Genomic DNA, 21,851 nt, shown 5'->3' on the forward strand with positions numbered 1-21,851 from the left:
CTTACACCCCTCCCCCGCAGCCCCATTGTCATTTCCTCCTGGCCTCTGTTAATCTGGCCTCGCAGACCATTCCGTTTCCTGCTGACCCACAGCTGCCTCCTTCACTCCGCTCCGGCTGGCACTTCCTGTCCCTGTGCCCCCTCTCCAGAAGGGTCTGGTAGAGAGGGGCCCGCCAGTGCCAGAGGCTGGGTATGAGATCCTCAGGGGGCCCAAAGGGACACTGAGCTCCTCCTCCCCTGAGATCTGAACTGTCATTGCTATGATGCCGGAGCGCTGGTGAGACCCCAATTACCTACGGAGGGAACGAGGGGAATAAAGACAAAAGATAATATTTAAGGTAGGAGGAGGAACTGGGAGGAGCTCCTCTAGTGGACTGGCTCTCTCATCTCTCAGTGTTGTGCAATTTTTATTAGCTAGAAGCTGGGGGGTGTGCGCCTTTTTGGACCAGTTACAGTAACAGGATAATAAAATGGGGATCAAGTTTAGCATTTCAAAGGGAACAAGTTAAAGTTATTATCTTGTCTCAAGATATTATCTGGTCTCAAGAGGCTGTGAATATGAGCTTTCCAAACAACACAGCAGAGAGCAGGCAGCTATTTGTAAACTTCCCTGTCCCTCGAGGTAAGCCACACTGGCCTCCAGCCATAGGCTCACAGTCACGTAGCATGGTGCCTAATGTAATAAACTATTATTTCATATCCCTTGGTCCCCAACACTATGGGGACCTCCACTCTACCCCTAGGGCTGAGGGCATGTGCCTGGCCAACAATCCTCTTGTTTACAGATGACAGAAACTCAGTTCTTCCTTGTGGAATGGGAGCACAGCAGCAGTAGGCTCATGGTGGCAGGTCAGGCCCTGTCCTGTCCTGAGTCCCCACGAAAGTGACGTCCAGGCCTCTGTCACTCATAGACCATGAGGGCAGGCAGTCGGCACTTTCAAGGATGAGGGGAACAGGGTGGAGCACGGGGCACAAGGGGACACAGAGCTCCAGGCAGAAAGCAGAGGAGACCCCGCAGAGAAAGAAACGCTGAGCTGTTGTTTGTTCAGCCCACAGGCTGTGAGTGACCGGCAAGGCCCCACTCAGAGCCAACCCACAGCAGGTCACCCAGCTCAGCTCCAGGGTCCGGCCCATCTTCTGGATTCTCCCTGGTCACCCGTGATCCAACTTTCTCAACCCCCCTCCACTACCCTCCGCCATCAGTCTCGAGCTTCTTCTGTTTAGTCTCTGGTCAAAGTTGATGGCCTTGTTCTCCAATTTCAAGGGATATGTGTCAGCCATCTGCTTACCTAGATGACACCAAGACTACCGCACTGTCCCTGCCTGGCTTCCTGGCCCTGCTCTGATTGGAACCTGTTCTACTGGGTCGAGTATCAGAGCACCCAGGGCTCCCTCCCAGTAAACTCAATGACTTTCATGGCTGCCCTGGCACCAACCATAAGCTCACAGCTTCCCCCAGGTGTCTTGTAAACACCTCAAACTCCTCTCAAACAGAGCAGTCTTTGCCTCCCCTTTAGCAGCTCCCCACCACCACCACCGAATTTTCTTCCTGCTCTTGGCTGTCTCATCCCTGACTTCCTGAGTGTCCCTGAGCAAGGCCCTCCCCGCTGGGGTCTCGATGTCTCTTCTCAATTGTGGAACAAATTCGGGACTTCCCAGCCACTCACTCATCCATGAAAAACCAGCGCAGCTCTTCAAAGGACAGATTCCAGGCGCCTGCCTGGAGATTCCACATCAATCAGCCTGTAGCGGGCCAAGGCCTCTGTAGTTTTTAGGAGCCCCTCATGAGTACCTGAATCGCAACTCTTCGCTCCCCTGGCTTCTTAGTTCTGAGGCTCTCTGGCAAGCTTCTGCTTTTTTGTTTTCCAAGCCCTTTTTTGACTCTTGTTTTTCTCAAGACTGGAATTATTCCCAGTGCCAAGAACTGCTGTCTTCTCCCATCCCCCACCGCCCTCACCCAAGACTCCTGCCCGCCACATACGTGCTTTGGGGTCACCATAGAAAACCCAGCTAGATCTCTGACTACTGCAGTCCAGTTGGCCCCGTTGGGCCACAGCTTCCTAGCTGTAAATGGGGATCATGTTGCCCAGTGTGTCAGCACAAGCCTGTAATCCCAGTACTTGGGAGACTAAGGCAGAGGGAACACTGTAAGTCCGAAGTCAGCCTGGGCTATAAAATGAGTTCAAGGTCAGCCTGAACTTCATAGTGAAACCATCTCAAAAAGACAAAAGAAAAAAAAAATGGGGGTCATGACACCTGTTTGGGGAGGCCCAAGAGGGGTTAAATGCCCCAATGCAGGCTCAGGCCCCCCACAATTAGACCACTGGCAGGTGCTAGGCTCCCAGCCCAGGCCCTGAGGGGAACATCCCAAGAGGGCCAGGCGGGCGAGGTGGCCGCCCACCGTGGGGTCTGCCTATCTGTGGCAGCCCAGCCCTCACAAAGCAACAATAACAGGAAACCATCCTGGGGGAGGAAGTGGGCCCTGTCCAGCTGGAAAACCTGGAGGGAGGAAGCCGGCCTCCCTCGCGCTGGGTGTGGCTCGCTCCAGAGGCAGCCGGCTGAGATCCACTCTGCTCTTGGCCCTGGACAGACAGAGACGGACGGAGAGCCTCCCAGCCCACAGGCACGGTGAGTGAGGGCTCCCACCCACCTCTCCACCCGACCCATTGTCAGCTTCCCCATCTCTAGAGTGAGTATCAAGGGCTCCTGGACCAACTGTGGCTCCTCAGGGGTCAGAGCTGGGCTGGAAAAGGTACAGCCATTGGGTGGCCCCGCAGGCACAAACGCCTCTGTCAGAGCAGGGTAATGGGGTGAGCATGGTTTCCAATCCAACCCCATGTGACCCCAAGGCCCACTGGCTTCTATCGGTGCCAGGCTCCGAGAGGGCAGGGATCTGCTCACCGTCACCCACCATACTGGGGCACAGGACTGGCTCCTGGGTGCTGGCTTCTCCTTAGCATCCCTTCCCCTGTGGGAGAGGGTTTGCCAAGGCCTGACATCACCTCCCTTCACCCTCAAGGGGTTATGCTGGGATTTGGGGAGGAGCCCTGAAAAGGGAGATCTGAGCCTCCGTCCCTCTCTTGGTGTCCCCTATTTTCAGGATAGGCCACCTGCAGCTTGGCTCTAGACATTTAGAGCCCTTTACATAAAATCCTCTCCTTCCCTACTCCAATCTCCATAGGGGGCAGCTTCATGCTATGGAATCTGCTGCTGGGAAACACCCAGCTCCCCAAAGCCTGGGACCCAGGAGCCTTGGGACCCCTCGAAGTTCAGGGAAGTCCACTAGAACACTGCAAAGATGAGGGTTTGGGTCCAGTCACCTGGGCACAGATCTCAGCTCTACACTTGCTTGTGTGGGCCCCTGGAGAAGTCTCTGGATCTCAATTTGCTTGCCTGAACAATAGGGAAAGAGATGACGGGCTGCAAGAACAGGAAGTAAAAATATCTACCAGGCTCTTGAACAATGGGGGTCCTTAGTGATGCCCCCCTCCCATACTCCTGGGAGGTAGATAGACCCTTCCTTCATGTCCTGGTGAGAGCAGATGAGATTCATAGAAGAGCTGGGGGCTGAGATATGAACTAGGATCTTGTCCTCCAGAGCCCAGGCTCTTTCTAGCTCCTCTGATTTTTCCGTGCGGCCATCTGTAAAATGGGAAAGTAATGTTTTCCTTGGTCGGTTAAATATGATCCCCCCGCCCCTTGGCACTGGGATTGGCAACTAACGGGATCTTTGAGGAATCAGTGATGAATTTACCAGTTCCCCCAGAGCAGAAATGGCTATGCATGTCATAATGATTTGACCCCTGAGCCACGGTCACAAGCCCCCCATTCACCCCACCCTTGCCAGTGACAGGCCAAGTAAGAGGGTGCTCATTAGCCATTTCTGATCAGCAGACGCCTCTGTGCTCTTGCTCCATACTGGGTGCCAGGCTCACCCCTCACCCTGTGGATGTGTATGGTGGGCAGAAGGGACTCTGAAGGAGAGGAAAGACATGGCAGGGAGAGGGGCAGGGTGGAGGTCTTGGGGAGACTGGTGCAGTCAGTGTGTTTGTAGACAAGAAGTAGAGGCCGAGTGGTGGAGGGCCAGTGACCTGCGAGCCCAGCTTGTCCACAGGCAGGGGAGACACAGGACTTGTCCCTGTCCAGCCTGAGTCCAGCCATTCACAAGTCCTGTACTGGAAGACACTGGGTGATCCTGGAGGGGTCCAGGAACAGCTGAACCCCGGACAGCCGTACTAACTACAGCTTTTGTGCTGAGAGCTCAGGGAGGAGCCTATGACCATGAAGGGGTTAAGCTGCCCACCCTGCCGTCTCAGCCAGGGCCATTGTGCAGTGAAACAAGAGCCGGACATGGGGCAGGAAACCAGAAGGGTCCACACTTATTTTCTCCTGAAGTTGTGTGACTCACAGCTCCACTGCTGCCTCAGGAGCATGAAATGGACACTGCGGCCACTGTCCCAGGAAACACTTGGGCTTCTGGCCCTGGGGTACCCGTGCTTGTCACCTCTGCTACCTCTCCACACCCCCATCTTGGGTGCCCTGAAGCTACTACAAAGTTCTCATGTGACAGATGGGTCCCTGAAGCCCAGAGAGGCAAAGCAATCAGTCCGTGGTCACGCAGCTAGTGTAAGATGGGCAGGAGTGAGGTCAGCCCCTTCTGGCCCTGTGGCCTTTGCCATATTCCACTGAAAAGTTCAGTGGAAGGGACATTGGGCAACTCAGGCCACAAAAGTAGGAATAAGGTTCATCCAGGAGCGTTCCCCAAAGATCCTGGGGAGAGAATGTTCTAGAAGACAGGTCCTGCACGCTGGAGCTTGCTTCTGGCTTGGGAGATGCCAAAAAAGTCCATCCTGCCTGAGATCCAGTGCTAGGTGGAGAAATCACAGAGGACTTCCTGGGGGAAGAAGAGCCTCGGGCGGCTCCTCTGCAATCTTAACCTCAGTCTCCCCTCTCTAAATTTATTCAAGGAGGTTCTGGATGTCAGACCATGGCAGGGAGACACAGCCAGTGAGATTTCCTTCAGGAGCAGAGCAGAGGGACCCAGGCAGTGTGCCAGGGGCAAAGCCTGGAAATAAGATCAGGTGTGAGTCACCAGTGGCAGGATGGATGGGCAGGTAGATGGGGGGCAGGCACGCCCACACTTACCAAGCACTCACTGAGTGCTGGGCTTAGCACCTGTGATGTCATTTACTCCTCCTGTGCAGGGAAGCAGCTATGGCTTCTATCACAGATGAGGCCGCTGAGGCCCAGAAGGAGCAAGGAATGGGCCCAAGGCCACACAGCTCACGAGCAGCTGGGCAGGTTCAAACAGGCAGGGGCATGTAGCCTCCTGTTGCCTCCACTGCCCACCCCAAGTCCCAGTCAAAGCCACGCAGCCCAGAGAGGCAGGGAAGGGCCGGGAGGGTGTTCCCTGCCTACAGCTTAGAATTGTCACGTAAGAGTCAGCAAGGTAGACTGGATGGCCTGGTGCCCAGAGACCCAGCACCAATTTGTTTCAGGTGATGAGTGAGCGCTGGTCCATCGGTCTCTCCCTCAGATTACTCAGGGACGAGTTCAGGTTCAGTGGGAATGAACGCTGATTGACGAAGCGTCCGCTTCGGGAGAGGGAACGGTGCTCTTCGAATTCCGTTTTGCAACCTCTGCCATACAAGGCCCCCTGCTCAGGGCTCTGTGCACACCTCAGGGACCCCTAAGGTTGCTCACTGCCCCCTCAAAACCCTAACGGTGGGATGACCCTTGCAGGAGCTACCTGGGGACAAACTGCAGCTTCGAGTTACACCCATAACTGCGCCTGCTCCGACCACCATAGGTGCAGTCCACAATCCTTGGATTGGTTTTTGAATCCTGTAAGTGGGAAGGGAGTCAGTAACAAGCCCAGAACTGGAGACTGAGCTGTGCTGACAGGTAGCAGTGGGGATGCTGACACCTTTGTGCCTGGGGTGGGAATGGAGACCTGAACCTGTCTGGGCACAGATGCTCAGGCCAGAGGTCAGAGGCTGTGCAGGACCCGATTACAGCTGGAGGACAGCATGAAGGAGGTGGCCTGGGGCCTGAGATGAAGTACAGCATTTACCCAGAGAACACAGCGAGGAAGGGCTCTCCAGGAAACAGCCTATGATAAAAAGCCTACTAGTAAGAGGAAGAGCTTTGTGCAACCCAGAAACTTCTAGTTCTCATAGCCAGAGAGGTAGAGGAGAGGACAGCCGGAAGGGACACTCGGTGCTGGGCCTTGAAGGTAAGCGCAGGGTTAGACTTCATCCTGTGAGGAGTAGGCAGCCGACAAACGCTGCACGGAGGGGCGCTATCTGGGGCCTCCAGGAGCAGGTCCAGGCCTGAACCGAGCCACAAAGCTAGAGAAAGTCCCCAGGGGCCAGCTCCTGGTTGCTTGGACTCACTCATCCCCCCAGGACGCACGCCTCACCCCTCATCCTCAGTCAGCCTCATCTGTCCTCCGTGTAGAAGCTGGAGCTCATGCGGACAATTTGGGGGTCCTTGGAAGAATCTGGGGATTATTTGGTCCCACCCCCATCCTACACTGAGACTTGCAGCGTGGGGTAGGTGGGCAGCAGGGAAAGTTGCCCAGGGCCACCCGCAGAGTGGGTGATCCCGCACCCCCACCACTCGCCTCCCCACAGGCACGCAGCCTATGTTCTAAGCCGCCTCCTCCCACCGCCCTGCCCCTCATCCCTGACCTAGGGCCTCTGGGCTGGGCGCCACCGGCCACAGGAGGCTGGGCTGGGCCTGCGAATTCTTTCCACCCTCCCCGGAGCTGGGCTCAGCTGCCAGATCTCCTCTCAGCTGAAGGCCTCGTGCTGGGAGACCCCGAGGGGACTGAGAGGCCAGCCCTGTGCAGGGCCTCTGTGGACTCAGGAGCCTGTGGACTTAGGGCTGCACACTCCTGTAGGCATCTCTGAGAGCATAGAGGTCTCTATGGCCTAGGGATGCAGTCATCTCTGTCCTAGAGCATCCCCTTCCACCTCCCCCTGAGTCTCCAGCCTCACCAACCCCCCAAAGCCCAGAACCAAAGCTTGTGGGGCTCCAGTGAAACAGGGAGAGGATGGCCCAGGGCATTGGCCATTGCTTCAGTGAGGGGCTCCCAGTGAGGGGCCCAGCCTTCGTAGCACTTACGAACTACAGAGCCAGCAGGTGCTGAGGGTCCTAGCTCCAGGCCCTCCCCACAGCCGGGTACCTCCTCCTGTACTGTTCCTAACCTCCTTCCGAGGTAGAACCTGGAGGCTCCAGGGCTGAGCCCACCTCACAGCCCCTTCAAGGCTGACCCAAGAGACAGAGGGGCCACAAAGAGAAAGGGAGGCAAGGGCCTCTGCCTGTGACACTGTGAGCTTGACTCTCATGGGGCTAGAGAGCCTGGGTTTGCTCCTCATAGTGGGTCACTGCCTAGCACATAAAAAATGATCCAGCATGGTGTGGTGGCACATGCGCATAATACTGTGCTGACTCAGGAAGCTGAGGCAGGAGAATCATATGAGTTCAAAGCCAGCCTGAGCTACATAGTGAGTTCGATACAAACCTGAACTATATGGTAGGATTCTGTGTAAACAACAACAACAAAATAACCTCTATAAATGTTTGTCAAGTGACTATGTAACCTTAAGGTTCTAATGAAGGCTTTGGAGAGGTAAAAACAGGTCCCAGAGACAAAGGCATAGTCACAGATTCTGGGTGACAGCCCCTGCATGTCCACCACCCACACCCTCTTGCCCCAGGACCCTCACTCCACTCCTCTTAGTGCCCACATGAGTCCCTAGGCCACCTGTTTGGAGCTGCTCAGCCCCAAAAGTACATTCCCCTCCCTCAGTCTCTCTGGACATTGGTGGTGATGTCGGAATCCACCTACCAGTGTCCTGAGCCTCTCCAAAGGTGATGCCTCTGCTTGTTGAAAGCAAAAGGGCTGAGATAAATCTGACCCCAGCTGTGGTTCTGGCCAAGTGCCTAAACCTGAGCCTGGGGAAATTCGGTTTCCAGCTGTGGCTGCCGCCAGCTTGGGGCCTGACTTCCTCTCCAGGCAAGAAGAGGAGGAAGGATCTCCTCACAGCCAACTTTGGTGACTAAATTTCCAGCACAAAAGGCAAAGGAGGCAAGTAAGTGTGGCTTTTCAGATGGAACGGTCCCTCCCAGGTTCCCAGGGTGTAGCAACAGTTAGATGTAGGTGCAGGTCTAAAACTACCACCTAGATTTTGGCCATGTAAGGAAACATCCCAGATTCCAGGGATGAAGAATGGACACTTGAGAGACTCTCATTTAGCTGTCTCTGAGCCTCAGTTTCCTCATCTGTGAAATGGAAATGATCATCGCCACAATCACAGGATGCTGGGCTTGGTGTGGGTATTAAATGAGACGGTACCTCTGAAAGCCAGGCGGTGAGAACAGCTGATTATTCTTGCATGTGAGGGGCACCACAGATAGAGAGGGTGGCAATAAGCACATTTTGAATGAAAGCTCAAATCCTGGCTCCACTTCTTGCTGTTGTGTGTGCTCTGCCTCTCTGAGCTGGCATTTCCTCACCCTGCAAAATGCAACAGCTGACAGTCACTCCCAGGGGCTGGAATGAGACACGGTGCCTCAGGAGAGGAGCTCCAGCAAGTCAGCATCCTCCTCCAAGGAAGGAAGGCTGACTCGGGATGCTCAAGCCTCCTCTGAGAAGGAGAAGGGACAGAGACTGGATTCTGTGACCCCAGATGCCAAAGAGCCCATCTCCAGGGCTCCTGTCCTCCCTGGAAATGGCCACCTAGAGAGATAATCATGCTATCCCTCCTGTCCCCTGACTGAGGGACAGACTGATGTGAATCACCTGTGTGAATTAGGACCCTCCCCGCTGAGGGTTCAGTCTGAAGGTGACAGGTGTGATCCTGGGGCCGTTTCCAGCCCTCAGGGCAGGACTTCGGCTGGCTTGGAATAGAACCCAAAGAGCTTTCCCACATCTTCATAGGGTACTTTGTATATGGCACCAACCAAAGCTCACTGAGGGGGTAATGCCCCCCCCCATCATGTGGTTATAGCCTGTGACCAGAGGACTCTGCTTCACTGAAGTCCAGTGTTGTTATTTGTTCTTTTGGCTCATGGTTGTTGTCAGGGCTGAGGATATCCTCACCCATCAAACCGGCCACATACAGAGGCAGGATACCAGGGGACCAATGGAGTAACTTGGAAAGGGGTGCTGCAGGGGACTAAGCTGGGGGGTTTGGGGGAGCAGGACATAGAGGCACCTAAGACAAGTGATCTAGGGCAATTGTCAGTGCCCCAGGTGTAAAGGGAGAAGGACAAGGATATTTCTAGAACCTAGTGACAGACCAAGGCGTGGGGGGCCTGCCCATCAGGAGCTGGTACCAGGGAGCAACGCAGCCACTGTAAGCAATAAGGGTCAGAGCAGGGAGGAGCAGGAAAGAACCACACACACACACACTTCTCTCTTCTTTTCTCTAAGTGCCCACTGAGGTCCCCTCTTCACCAAACATAGCCAGAAGTCAAGGTCAAGGCCAGGGCCAGGGGGCCCAGGCATCCCTGTGACCTGGAACAGAGCAGGGAGGGGGGGTGTGTCCTGGCTAGAAGACTAGAACTTGCATCGTTTTCTTCCCAGCAAATGATGGGGAGCTAAAGAATGGGACAGCACAGCATAGCCCAAGTGCACCCATGTCCTACAGCTGAGGTGACAGCCTGCCACTATCTGGGGCCTTAGATCTCCGTGCAGGTATCGCTTCTCTTACAGTGCGGAAGTCTAGAAGTCTGAAAGGAGCCTCAAGCCAGCTCAGATCAGGGCTGCATCCCCTCTGGAGGCCTAGGGAGAGTCCCTGTCCTTACTTCTTCCAATTCCAAGAGGCCACCACCTGCATTCCATGGCTGATGGTTTCACATTCCGCAGCCCCTTGTCACCATATCTTCATCCTGAATCTGACTCTCTCTCCACTCTCCATGGACGGTTGTGATTACACTGGCATCCACTCACATTGTCCAGAATCATCTTCCCATCTCATCCACCCAAAGTCGCTTTCATTATGTAAGAGAACATCTCGAGTTCCAGGGATTAAGGAGAGACATCCTCCTCAGGGATGTCCATCCCTGAGGGGACCCTCTTTTAGCCTGTCACACAGACCTGCCAACAACTTCTTGTGCCTAGCTCCTGTTGCTCATTTCTATCTCACCAAGGGGACTTCTTTGGATTCCTCAGCCACAGTGATCATCTTGCTGCCACAGGGCCTTTAGACCTGCTGGTGCTTCTGGCTGAAATGCTCTTCCTTCCTGTTATTCCTATAACTGAACTCAGATACTGATTCGAATATCTCTGAATGGGGCTGGGGATGTAGCTCAGTGGTACAGTGCTTGTCTAGTCCATAAGGCCCTGGTACCATCCCTAGCCCTATGAAAAAATAATACAATAAAAACATCTCTCTGAGGGGCCTTCCCTGGCTTTATGATCTCAGTCAGTTGCTCCCTCACTCAGAATTGTGTCCTCAATGTCATTCCTTGCTTTTCTGCTCTTCCCCACACCATGTGCATGCTTGACCAGTTTATGTTGCAAACCTGCTGCCATGTGGAGCCAGAATACAGCAGGCGCTCCAGCCCCGGCACACAGCAGGTGCTCCACACCCAGCAGCTCAGGGCTCACCCCGTCCCACCCTGATGCCTGAAAACCCTTTACCCTGTTTCCTGATTTCATTTCTGCTTTGCTCTTCCATTTCCAACTCACTTCTCATTTGCAGCCAGTAGAAAGCACCATGATTTTGAGATTCTTCTCTAGGCAGAGAAGGAAATGACCATGGGGTCAGGGCAGTACTATGCCTGTCTGAGCCTCCCTGAGTGGAGACCAGCTTTCTGCTGGGGTGGCCCAGCCTCCTGTCCTCCCCAGTTCTGTGTTCACTGCCTTCCTCCTGCCTGGAGCTTCTGACCTCCAGGGCCTGGGGTCTTTCACTGACAGCCAAGGGGACTGAACTTCTTGTGCTCCACTGACCCTCTGGGACTATGGGAGCCACTTCCCCCTCAGGCAGAGGCAGAGCCAGCGGACTGGAGCCTTGGAGGTTAAGGTCAGCTGACCCAGAGACCCTCGGCAAGGCCAGTCTGGCGCCAGTGGCCCAGAGGAAAAGTCACTAGAGTTTCAAAACCTTTTGCAATTCAGAGCTCAGCCTCTCCCTTGGGTGGGGCAAGGGACAGCTGAGGAGGAAGCCACCCAACCCAGCGTCCTTCAGGTCCATGTCTCTCGCCAGACGTGCAAGCCGGGTCCTACGGCCACCCACTTTCTTCCTCTGTACTATCCCAGGAGCTGCAGGTCAGTGACACGGGGACCCAGGATGTGTGGAAAGATGGGACTCAAGCCTGAAAAAGAATGGTGACGGCCAAAGGCATGGCTTCTACCCACCATGGAGTCCCAAGGGAAAAATCTGTTTCCAAAATTCAGGATGCAGACAGGCTTTAGTTTCTGGGTGGCCCTCATTCCTGACATACAGGACACCTTCAAAATTATGCAACCTATACAACAGAACAGAACTTGGCTTTCAAAGGACTCCATGCTTGGTATAATGTTCTTTTCTCTCTGACTCAAAATGCTTAACAATAAAGGACCCACATTTTCATTTTGCACTGGGCCTGCAAATTATGAAGCCTGACCTGTGAATCTAGCTTCCCAAACTCCCCACTCCCACCCATCTCTGCTTTTGTGAGAGCTCCTAAGATGCCCACCTCCTCCGAGTCCACCAATATACTCACTCTGGGGTAAGACATTTGGGTTTTCCCAGGGACTTTCTGAAAACAGCATCAATGTAAAGCTGCTGTTGGGACTTTCAGGCTGGCCAAGGGGACCTATTTGTTCTGAGGAGCCTTTAAGTCCCACCCCATAGCAGATGGTGGGATGGGAGAAAGCAGTAAGAAAGAACCTGAACTTTGGGCCAGGCGGACTTTATTCAAATCTTGGCTCTCCTCGTAGTCCGGGTAATCTCATGAATGTAGCCCATATGCACAGAAGGATGAGTTTGCTTCTGGGTCTGCCTTCCCCTCCCAGACCAGGAGTTCATCCATGCCAGCAACAAGGTCTGGTTCTGCTGATGATGGGGAAAACAGTAAACAGGAAAAGGAGTTCAGTTCTCCAGAGGAGCTGTTCACATTCTAGGCCAGTGGCAAACATGCCCTGATTCTGTCTCCTCTTCCTCCAGATTCAACCTTCTCAGGAAGATGCAGAGGCTCACAATGCTGGCCACTACTTTGGGCACCTACCTTGGCCTGCTGGTGGCCACAGCCATGGCAGACTGTGACCCTACTCAATGGGACACCCCCAACCTGCAGTGCACCCACAGGCGCCAGAAGAGAGACTGGATCTGGAACCAGATGTACGTTGATGAAGAGAAAAATGCCTCACTGCCCTACTATGTGGGCAAGGTAAGGTTCAGACCCCCGGGCAGAAGTCATCAGCAGCTGGCCCATCACGATGGTATCGGTAGTAAAGATGGTGATGGGATCTTGGATGGTTGCAGGAACAGAAGTGGAGTTGAGAGGGCAATAGCCACAGAGGCACAGATGATGAAGGTGGTAGACGTGGTTATTGTGGTGTTATCTGTAGCAGCAGTAGGGAAAGAAAAGGAGAAAATAATACTGGAAATAATGGTGGTGGTGATCATGAAGGGGAAGGTAGGAGAAATTATGGTTGTGGTGGTGGTGGAGGTGGTGACGATAATGAAGATGGTGCTGGTAGGAGCTGTGGGGTTGATAGTGGTGCAGATAATGGTGACGGCGGTGGTGATGGTCATGGTGGTAATGGTGATGGTAGCAGTAGTAATGGTGGTGGTGATGAGAGTAACAGCGGTAGTAGCAATGGTCCGGGTGGTGGTAATGACAGTGATAATGTTAGTGGTAGAGGGTGGTAACACTAACTGTGGTGCTGGTGGCATTGGTGGTGGTGACAGTGAAGAAAGGTTAAGGAAGGAAACGATGGTGATGGTGGTGGTGGTCATGGTACCAGTGGCAATAATAGTGAGAGGAAATTGAGGGAGTGTTATGCTTTGGATCTTAATTAAATGTCTTCAAAAGTTATGTGCTTTATTGACAGCCTGTGGCACTATGAGAGTGGTGGAACCTTTAGAGGATGGGCGTAGTGGAAGGTCATGGGGGCATGGCCTTGAAGGAGTTATGGGGGCCCTGCCCTTTCTTGTCTGTCTTTTCTTCTTGACTGCTGTGAGGTGAGCAATGCACATTCTGCAATGATATTTCTGCCTTGCCATGAACCAAAGCCATAAGGTCATGCAACCATGTGCTAAAATGTCTGAAACTATAGGCCAAGGCAAGTCTTTTCTCATTGTAAGTAATTACCCCTAGTATTTTGTCATAGCAGTGGAAAACTAACACAGAAAATAGGTACCAAGAAGTGGAGTCATTGCTGTGACTATACTTTAATAGTATGGTTCAGGAAACTTGGGAATTGGTATGGAGGAGGAATTTGGAAAAGTTTGGCAGAGCAGGTTAAAAAGTGTTAGAATTCTGACAAGGTCTTATTAGGCAATTCTGACGGGAGGTCAGAAGACCAGAATGCTGATATGAATGTAAACAGTGAAGACATACCTGAGGTTTCAGATAGGAACGAGGACTATATTGGAAGTTGGACTGAGATCATTTGAATTATATGCTGGCAAAGAACTTGTCTGCATTTTGCACATGCCTTAAATCTTTGTAATTTTAAAGATGGCAGACTGGTCTCTCTGGCAGAGGAAATTTCAAGGTAGCACAGCATTCAAGCACTGGTCTGGGTACTATTGACTGCTTTTAGTCAGATTGACAATGAAAATTAGGCACAAAAGCAGAGTGAAAAGATTTTAAAAGGCTTGCATTTTGACTAGAAAAGGAACTAATATAAAGTTGTAGCCAAAGAGGGTCTGATTTCTAAGAGATTTATGCAATTAAAAGGTAGCCAAGTAGTTTGCACTGAAACAATTCGAAAAATACTTTGAGGGCATCTTGAGAATTTGCAAGACCCTATCCATTCCAAACCAAGCTCCAGAGCACCCTGTTCATATAGGCCTGCCTAGGAACCTTTTTCTAGAATTCATTTTCCTATAGTCAGTGATCCAGACACTCAAAGTTGCCGCAGCCTTATTCTAAGCTGGCCCAGCTACTTCTTGAGCAGTGGCATCATTCACCTCATGCTGGTTTTGCAGGCATAAGAGTGCAAAAGTTGTGCGATAGGATCATGGAGGCTTCCACCAAGATTTCAAAGGAAAGCCTAGGATGCCCACTCATACATCGCAGAGTCAAAGATTCTGTAAGCAGCCCCTGACCAAGTGATGTGTAAAGCTGTAAAAATGAAACAAAGCTGTAATGGAGACCCAAGGAAATTAGAGATGTCATGAATGCAGACTGCCTGCTCAGGGATGCTGTAGACAGACCAGAACAAGCCCAGGGCTATGGAGGTACAGCTGCCCAACTCCTTTTTACCTCAATGTACTCCAGGTACTGGATGTGGAGCTACAGTATTTAATGTTTGCCTTGGTGGGTTTTGGTCTCACTTTGGTCAAATCCTCTCTAACCCAACTCTTCCCTGCTGGAATGGAAATTTTACCTGGTGCCATTGTGTCTTGGAAGCATATAACTTGCTTCGTGATTTTCACAAGGACTCACAGGTAAGAGTTTGCCTTAAATCTCATGGGAGTCTTTGGACCTGAGCTTTTGAGCAATATTGTAACTTTCAAGGCTTTGGGAACTCTTGGAGGTGGACTATGTGTATTTTGCATTGTGAGATGGACATTAGCTCTTGGGGGGCCTGGGGCAAAATGCTGTGGTTTAGATTTTAAATGATCCCCCAAAGGCCATGCTCTAAAGGCTTTGCTGCCAGCCTGTGATGCTGTTGAACAGCGTAATCCTTAGAAAGTGGAAGGAAGTTATGGCATTGGGTCCTCCTCTCTCTTTGCTTCTTGGCTACCATGAAGTAAACAGACCTCCATCATCACACTTTTCACTACAGTCTACTACCTTGCCATAAGGCCAAAGCAAAACGGCCAATCAACCATGGATCAGAACCTCTGAAACCATGAGCCATAATAAATCTTGTCTCCTTTTTAAATTAATTATCTCAGGAACAAAAAGCTGACTAACATAGGGAAGTAGTGATGGTGCCGGTAGTGGTAATAGTGATCACAGTGGTGCTAGTGAAGGGGAAGGTGAGAAAGTTAATGGCAGTAGTGCTAGTGGTGATATGCTGGTGGTGGAAATAGTATGAGGATAGTAGTGATAATCGTGATGGTAGTAGTAATAGTTACAGTGATGATAGTGGTAGGAAGGTGAGCGAGGTAATGGTAGTGGTGACAGAAATGGTTATGGTGACTTTGGCAGTGGTGATAATGGCGAAGCAGGTTAAGGTGGTGATTGTAGGGATCGTAGTGATAATGTAAACTGTGATGATCATGATAAAAGGGTAGATGGTGATGCCGTTGAATGTTATGATGGTGATCACAGTGCTGGTGATGGAAAAGGCGGCAACGGTGGTGATCGTGGAGGTTATGGTGGTAGTGATGGTGGTGACCATGGTGATGAAGGGGCAGTAACGGAAGGAATAGGGATGGTGGTAATGATGGTGATGGTGGTTACAGCAGTAATGTTAGTACAACAGTACTGATGGTGATGATGGAGAAGGTGACAATGGTGATCATGAAGGTGATGATGCTATTAGTGATGGTGGCAGTAGTGGTGATGGCCACAAAGATGATGGTGGCGGTAAAGGAGAAGTGAAGATGATGGTGATGAAGGTGGTAGAAGTGGTAGAGGTGGTGGCTGTGGTGGTGAAGGGGAGGCAAATGATGGTAGCCATGATGGCCATGATGGTGATGAAGAGGATGGAGATAATGGTGGTAGTGATGTTGGCAGTGACAGTAGTACTGATGGTAATATGAAGGAGAAGGTAGTGATAATGGTGATCGTGGAGATAATTGTGGTAGTCATGATGGTGATGGTAGTGGTGGCAGTGATGATGATCATGCTAATGATGATGCTGGTGGTGATAATAAAGTATTGATGATGGTGCTGATGAAGGTGATGACAGCGGTGGTGGCAGAGATGATAATGAACCCTGTGGTTCATTTGCTCCTAAACCTTGATCAGTGAACTAGCAATCACTAACAAATAGGCTACCGTGTTCCAAGGATACAAAACCCAGTCTGACCCAGTTAAATGTTCTCACTTAAGAGATCAGTAAGCCTGAGAAGCCTTCTACAAAACTGTGCTGGTGATGATGTTTGTCAACTCAAATGGCCATAGTTTGCCAATCCTTCCCCAGGCCCATGAACTTCCTTAAAAATCCACTTCTCTCTATTTCTCCCAGGCTCCCTACGACCCAATATGTCCCCCCAGATACAGGACACCTATCTGAGGTGCCTGCCCCAAGGGTTCTAATCCTCATTTCATCCTTCTTTAAACATGAGCATTCCTAGCCAATATTCTGCGACCTTGAAGCTAATCTGAGTGAGTGCCAGATTGTCTCACCACAGCAAATTATCATAGATGTCAAATATTAACTCTAATTCAAAGGAATGGCTCTCATAATAGAACTTTACACACAATGACACATAAACAGACTAGATATATTGAGAGTTTTCTGTGACAAATAAAGGTTCTGAGAAAACTCAAATCCATTAGAATCTCACCATGTCAGCTCTTTCAAATGTAGAAAAAAGAACAGCTCAAATGTACTGGAGAAAAGATTAATAGCTCCAAGCACTGGACTAGGTGCTAGAAAGCAGCAGGCAAAGACAGACACCATCATAGAGATAGGGGCCTATAGCAGGGATCTTCAAACTACTGCCTGCTGGCCAAATCTGGCATCTATCTGGAATTGTAAATGAAATGTTATTAGAACACAGCCATATCCACTCATTTACAAATTTTCCATGCAAAGATGGCAGAGTTGAATAGTTATGGAAAAGATCATATGGCCCACAAAGCTGAAAACATCCCTAATCCTTTATAGAGTTTACTCATCCTGGTCTAGAGGATTAGCATACATCAGACAAAGAACCCAATAAATAGTAAAGAGAAACTTCTGAGGATAGAAAAATAGGCTGAAGAGGAGCCTGCTGTCTGAGGCAGAGTCTGACACAGCAACAGAAATGTCCCAACAGCCTAAAGAAGTGAGCGGTACCAGCAGGAAATCTCCACTCACAACCCAACCCACAGCCTGCCGACTGTGCCCACAAAAATGGTTGACCTGGAAATGTAGATCCTTCAGTATGGCCAGTCAGAGGGGAAGACACTGTCCAGGATGACACAGTGAGGTCAAGACAGAACCCTGGAACTCCTGGCTCTAATGCAAACGTGTGTCCCTTGTCAGAGGGAAATGTTGTCAAGCCACCAACATCCTTCCACATAGGATAACTGCGCCATGAATCATCCTTTGAGAAGAACAGCCGGATCCTGAGGAAAATCTCCTGGTGAGTCAGGGAGAGTCAGCGGAAAGTGAGGCCACTGCATTGCGTCAGGCCCTGAGAGGACAACCTTTAGGGCACTCAGCCAAGGGTCTGCAAACAGTAGGAAGAACACGCAGCCTGTGTCATCCAGGAGTGTTCATTCGGCAACTGACATGGGTCATATGTGGTCCCCACCCTAGGAAGAATCAAGGATCCCTTTAAGAGGCAAGCACGGGGCTGCAAGGATCTTCTCCCGGCTCCCTGTTCCTAAGGATGTAACTGGAGAGAAGGAAGTCTCTATTTATCAAGGTCAGAGCCTGGGGCCTTTGTTTACAGACCTGGAGACACAGTGAGAGCCAGCCCTGGAGTCCACACATATGCATCAGAGTGGCTTTGGGCTTTAAGACGTTCTGTCCAATGTGGGGCTCCTCAGAACCCCTAACTCTGATCTAATCATCAGAAAAACATCAGATAAATTCCAACAGAAGTGTGTCTTACAAAATTCCCAACCAGGATGCCTCAAAACACTATCAAAAAAGGGACTTTTCAAAATGTTATCAAAGACAATAATGAGAAACTGGAACAGCCAAAACGAACTTAAAGAACGTAACAATTAAATGCAATGGGAAATCTCAAATGTGGTATTGGAACAAGAAAAGACATTACATTTTTTTTTTAAAAAAAAAGGAATTCTACAAAAATAAGGACTTCAGTTAATAATAATACACCACTGTTGGTGTCTTTGTTATAACACATGTGCCATATAATGTAAGGGAGGATCTGGGGAGGAAAAGGAGCAGGCACACAGGAACTCACAGTCTTCTCCACTTTCTGTAAATCCAGACACTGTTCTAGAAAACAATGATTACTCAAGAAAAATGGGAAAGGGAGGGAACCAGAGCTTAACCGCACATGAAGCCTGAGGCCCAGTTCCAATGCACAGACCCAGCCAGAGCATTCTCCCTTGCTGTCCCTGCCTGGTGAATCTTATCACATGTACCAGGAACCTAGTTTGTAAAGTGCCATCTTATCCCAGCCTGAGCAGCTCACATAAGGCCCCAGACCGTCCCTTCACTTTGAGCCCCTCTGTGCCTGTGCGCCAGAGGCTACAGAACTCCTTTTCCCCTCCATCTGCTTATCCTAGTTCTGGACCCAAAGCTTTGGGTCCACCTGTCCCCACCACCACCACCACAGTCCTGTTCCAGTTGCCATCACCAGTCACCACCCACCTTCTGCTCACCCAGGGAAAGCGTCCTTCCTCCCTGCCTTCCCTCTCTCAACTTCCAGGCTCTTCTCCACACTCTAACATTTGGCTTCCTGTCACTGTTCTCAGCCTGGGTTCCAATGATTTCATTGCTGCTAAGCCCAGGAGACATCATCTAGACCTCATGGGATTGGACCACAGCCTTGTCGAGTCTCCCTCTTCTCTCCTGAGACTCCACATTCTCACAACTTTCCTCCAGCCCTTCTGATAAGCCCTCTTGGGACAGCCACCAAGGCTCTCACTCTGCCTTTGAGTGCTGCCTGGCTTCAGCCTCTCAGACTTCAAGACTTAGTCTTGAGAGCCAAGACAGGGTCTTTACTACTTCTGTGTCCCTAATGTGGGACCTGGCACTATTTATTAAATTAAATTCTATTTTTCTGGATATTTTAGGGGCCAGGGATTTAGATCAGCAGCTTAAGTGGGTATTTTAATCATCTGGAATAGTACTTTTTTATATGCATGAAACATGTATTGCCTAATATTCTCTATGATTCCATATTTGGCAAGTTCAGCACTCTTAACCTTTGAATATCTTTTAACTTGTAGATCGTTAATAACACAGCAACTAGAATTTACTGAAAGCCTGTTCTGTGCGAAGTGCTTGACATACGTTATTTTCCAAATCTTATGCCAAATCATAATAGCACATATTCCAAAGAAAAATGTTTCACTAATCTAAGAAGTACAGGAAATCGTGGGTTTAAAAAAAAGGTCACTTTCTGAAGGACTAGACATTATAAATCTCCAAGGAGGGGGCTGGGGATTTAGCTCAGCGGCATAAGTGCCTGCCTTGCAAGCAGGCAGTCGTGAGTTCGATCCCTGGTACCGATAAAAAGGAAAAAGACCAAAAAAAAAAAAAAATCTCCAAGGAGAGAACATTCTATGATTCGTTCTAAAACCAAATTGATGAGAACAATTGAGACAAGTGACCCTCCTGGGAAAAGGTCCTGTTGTATAGCATTTGGCAATCCCAGTATGGCAATCCCATCAATGTCCTCTCTCTCTGTGCCTGGTTTCGGGCTACAACAGGACACCACTGAAGGCAGAGTTGGGAGATATGCCTGGGAGACACACGCTTCCTTAGCATTCCCATCATACCCATACAAAAGGCATAGACAACCTCAAGGGCATAGTAAAATCTTGTAAAATAATGAAGAAGTCAGGAATTCTGAGTACTTGTGACCTTCTTTTTAAATGTGATCTATTTTCTTCTAAGTTTATATAATTTAATTGTCAATAACAGCCAGCTCACACATATTCCTGAAGCTTTAAGCTGACTCTGGAAAGCCCCACTGACACAACCCGTCCCCAACACCCCACTGACGGAAACCCCATTTTTGTATGCAACAGCAAAGAGGCCAGTTTTCCTAGGATATTTTTCCAAAACTGCTGCTCTATTCATTACAGCAGCTTGACTTCAGAAGTTATATTAGCTCCATTTTACCAACAAGGTAACAAGTCTCCCCATGCACCAAGATACTCTTCCACTCAGAAAATAGCTTCAAGGGTCTGCTGTGCTTCAGACACCATTCTGGGCACAGGACACAGTTTGGCAACTCACACCAGCATGGTGTTTGTGTCATTTGTCTGAGAACACCTCACTAGTGATCCGTGGGAGGTTTACTGTCACACTTGGGATTCTTGGTCTGTACCACATACACACACACACACTCATACCCATGCACACATGCACACCATGCTACGTGCACCTACACCTATCCATGTGCGCACACAGCCACACTGCCTGTTCTCAACTCATGTTGCATCTTCTTTCCAGATCAAGTCAAGTGTGAACCGCAAGAATGCCAAATATGTGCTCAAAGGGGAGGCGGCGAACAACATTTTCAAGGTCAATCCAGACACGGGGGATGTGTTCGCTTTCGCAAGGCTTGACCGGGAGAAAGTCTCCTCGTACCCCCTTGTCGCCCTCATCGTGGACAAAGACACTGACAAAGACCTTGAGTCTCCTTCCAGCTTCACTATCAAAGTTCATGACATAAATGACAACTGGCCTGTGTTCACGCAGCAGTTATTCAATGCTTCGGTGCTGGAGATGTCACCTGGGGGTACGTGCCCATCCTGTCCCTCCCCTCCTCTCTCACTCATCCCCAGCCTGGAAGTAGCTCTTACTTTAGTCATTTCAGTGCCTGAGGTCAGATCCCAGCAAGTTCAGCGCAGTGGTTATAGTGCCCGTGCTGCTACTTTATAGTCTTTGAAAAACTAGACTCTAAAACCTAAGCTGGGACTTACTCCCAGGCTGAGCTCTGATCCTAGACACAAACTGAGCCCTAGTCCTCCCTCAGCATGGACTGAGCTCTGGTCATCAGAGACATGTGTGTCTCATTACTCTTTATAACAACTCTCTCTCGCTGCCTCTAATTCCCAGGACTGATACACCAAGAATGTAGCTTTTGCCCCTAAATTATGACAAGCCCTGTCACCGACAGAAAAATCACTTCTAGAGGCTATGTAGTGGTGGCAATAGAGGACAGACCCCTGATCCTAAAGTGTATTATCAGCCTAGGCCTGGGCTCAGGAAGTCACTGCTCTCTTCTTTAATCCTAAACCCAGAGGGTACCAAAAATCATCTTCCCTCTCCTCCTCCTTAGTCCAAGATCCCTCTCGGAGTGTGGGGCCAGACCCTTCCTGGTCTGTGTGAGGGGATGAGAAGTGTGACACTGCCCCTTTGGGGTCAGTCCCATTTCCTTCCCTGTCCCTTGTTCTCATCCTTTCTGGAAATGGAGGAATGGCCCACTCACACACACAAACACATACACACACACACACACACACACACACACACACACACACACACACTTCTACATAAGCACAAGCTACTTGTTCTTTTCCTCAATAAGTTTGACCTACAGAGCCAACACTGCCAGCATGTTGACCTTGTACTAGGCTCTCAGCAAACCAAGGGACCTGGGAGGTGGGGACAGCAGCGCCAATCTGCCCTCACTCAGGAATGGGATGAGAAGACACTGTCACAAGGTAGTAACCCCAGGATCCTCTCTCCACAGGGACCTCAGTCATGCGTTTGACAGCAGTAGATGCAGATGACCCCACCGTGGCAGAGCACACCACTGTCATGTATCAAATCCTGAAGGGGGGTGAGAATTTTGCCATCGACAATTCAGGTCTGTGTGACTAACCTCCCTGGGTGGGCACCAACAGGAGGGATGGGGGAGTGGAAATGCT

At 50.4% G+C, this 21,851-nt stretch overlaps 1 protein-coding gene across 2 annotated transcripts in view; it reads left to right on the top strand.

Moving 5' to 3' along the window:
• Positions 1-2,470: 2,470 nt before the first annotated feature.
• Cdh5 (cadherin 5) overlaps positions 2,471-21,851 on the top strand; it is a 33,871-nt gene continuing 14,490 nt past the window's right edge. Inside the window, exons 1-5 of one of the 2 annotated variants that reach the window (XM_063247447.1) lie at positions 2,556-2,627; positions 7,983-8,098; positions 12,158-12,380; positions 20,428-20,716; positions 21,674-21,790. In XM_063247447.1, the coding sequence (XP_063103517.1) occupies positions 12,177-12,380; positions 20,428-20,716; positions 21,674-21,790 (610 nt within the window). In that variant the 5' untranslated portion in view covers positions 2,556-2,627; positions 7,983-8,098; positions 12,158-12,176. Of the gene's footprint in view, positions 2,628-7,982; positions 8,099-12,157; positions 12,381-20,427; positions 20,717-21,673; positions 21,791-21,851 lie in introns of both variants that reach the window. The other variant, XM_063247446.1, reaches the window with a different exon arrangement.

This window comes from Cavia porcellus, unplaced genomic scaffold (assembly GCF_034190915.1).
Source record: "Cavia porcellus strain 051 isolate PalLab524CR breed Dunkin Hartley unplaced genomic scaffold, mCavPor4.1 scaffold_4, whole genome shotgun sequence".
Taxonomy (NCBI): Eukaryota; Metazoa; Chordata; class Mammalia; order Rodentia; family Caviidae; genus Cavia; species Cavia porcellus.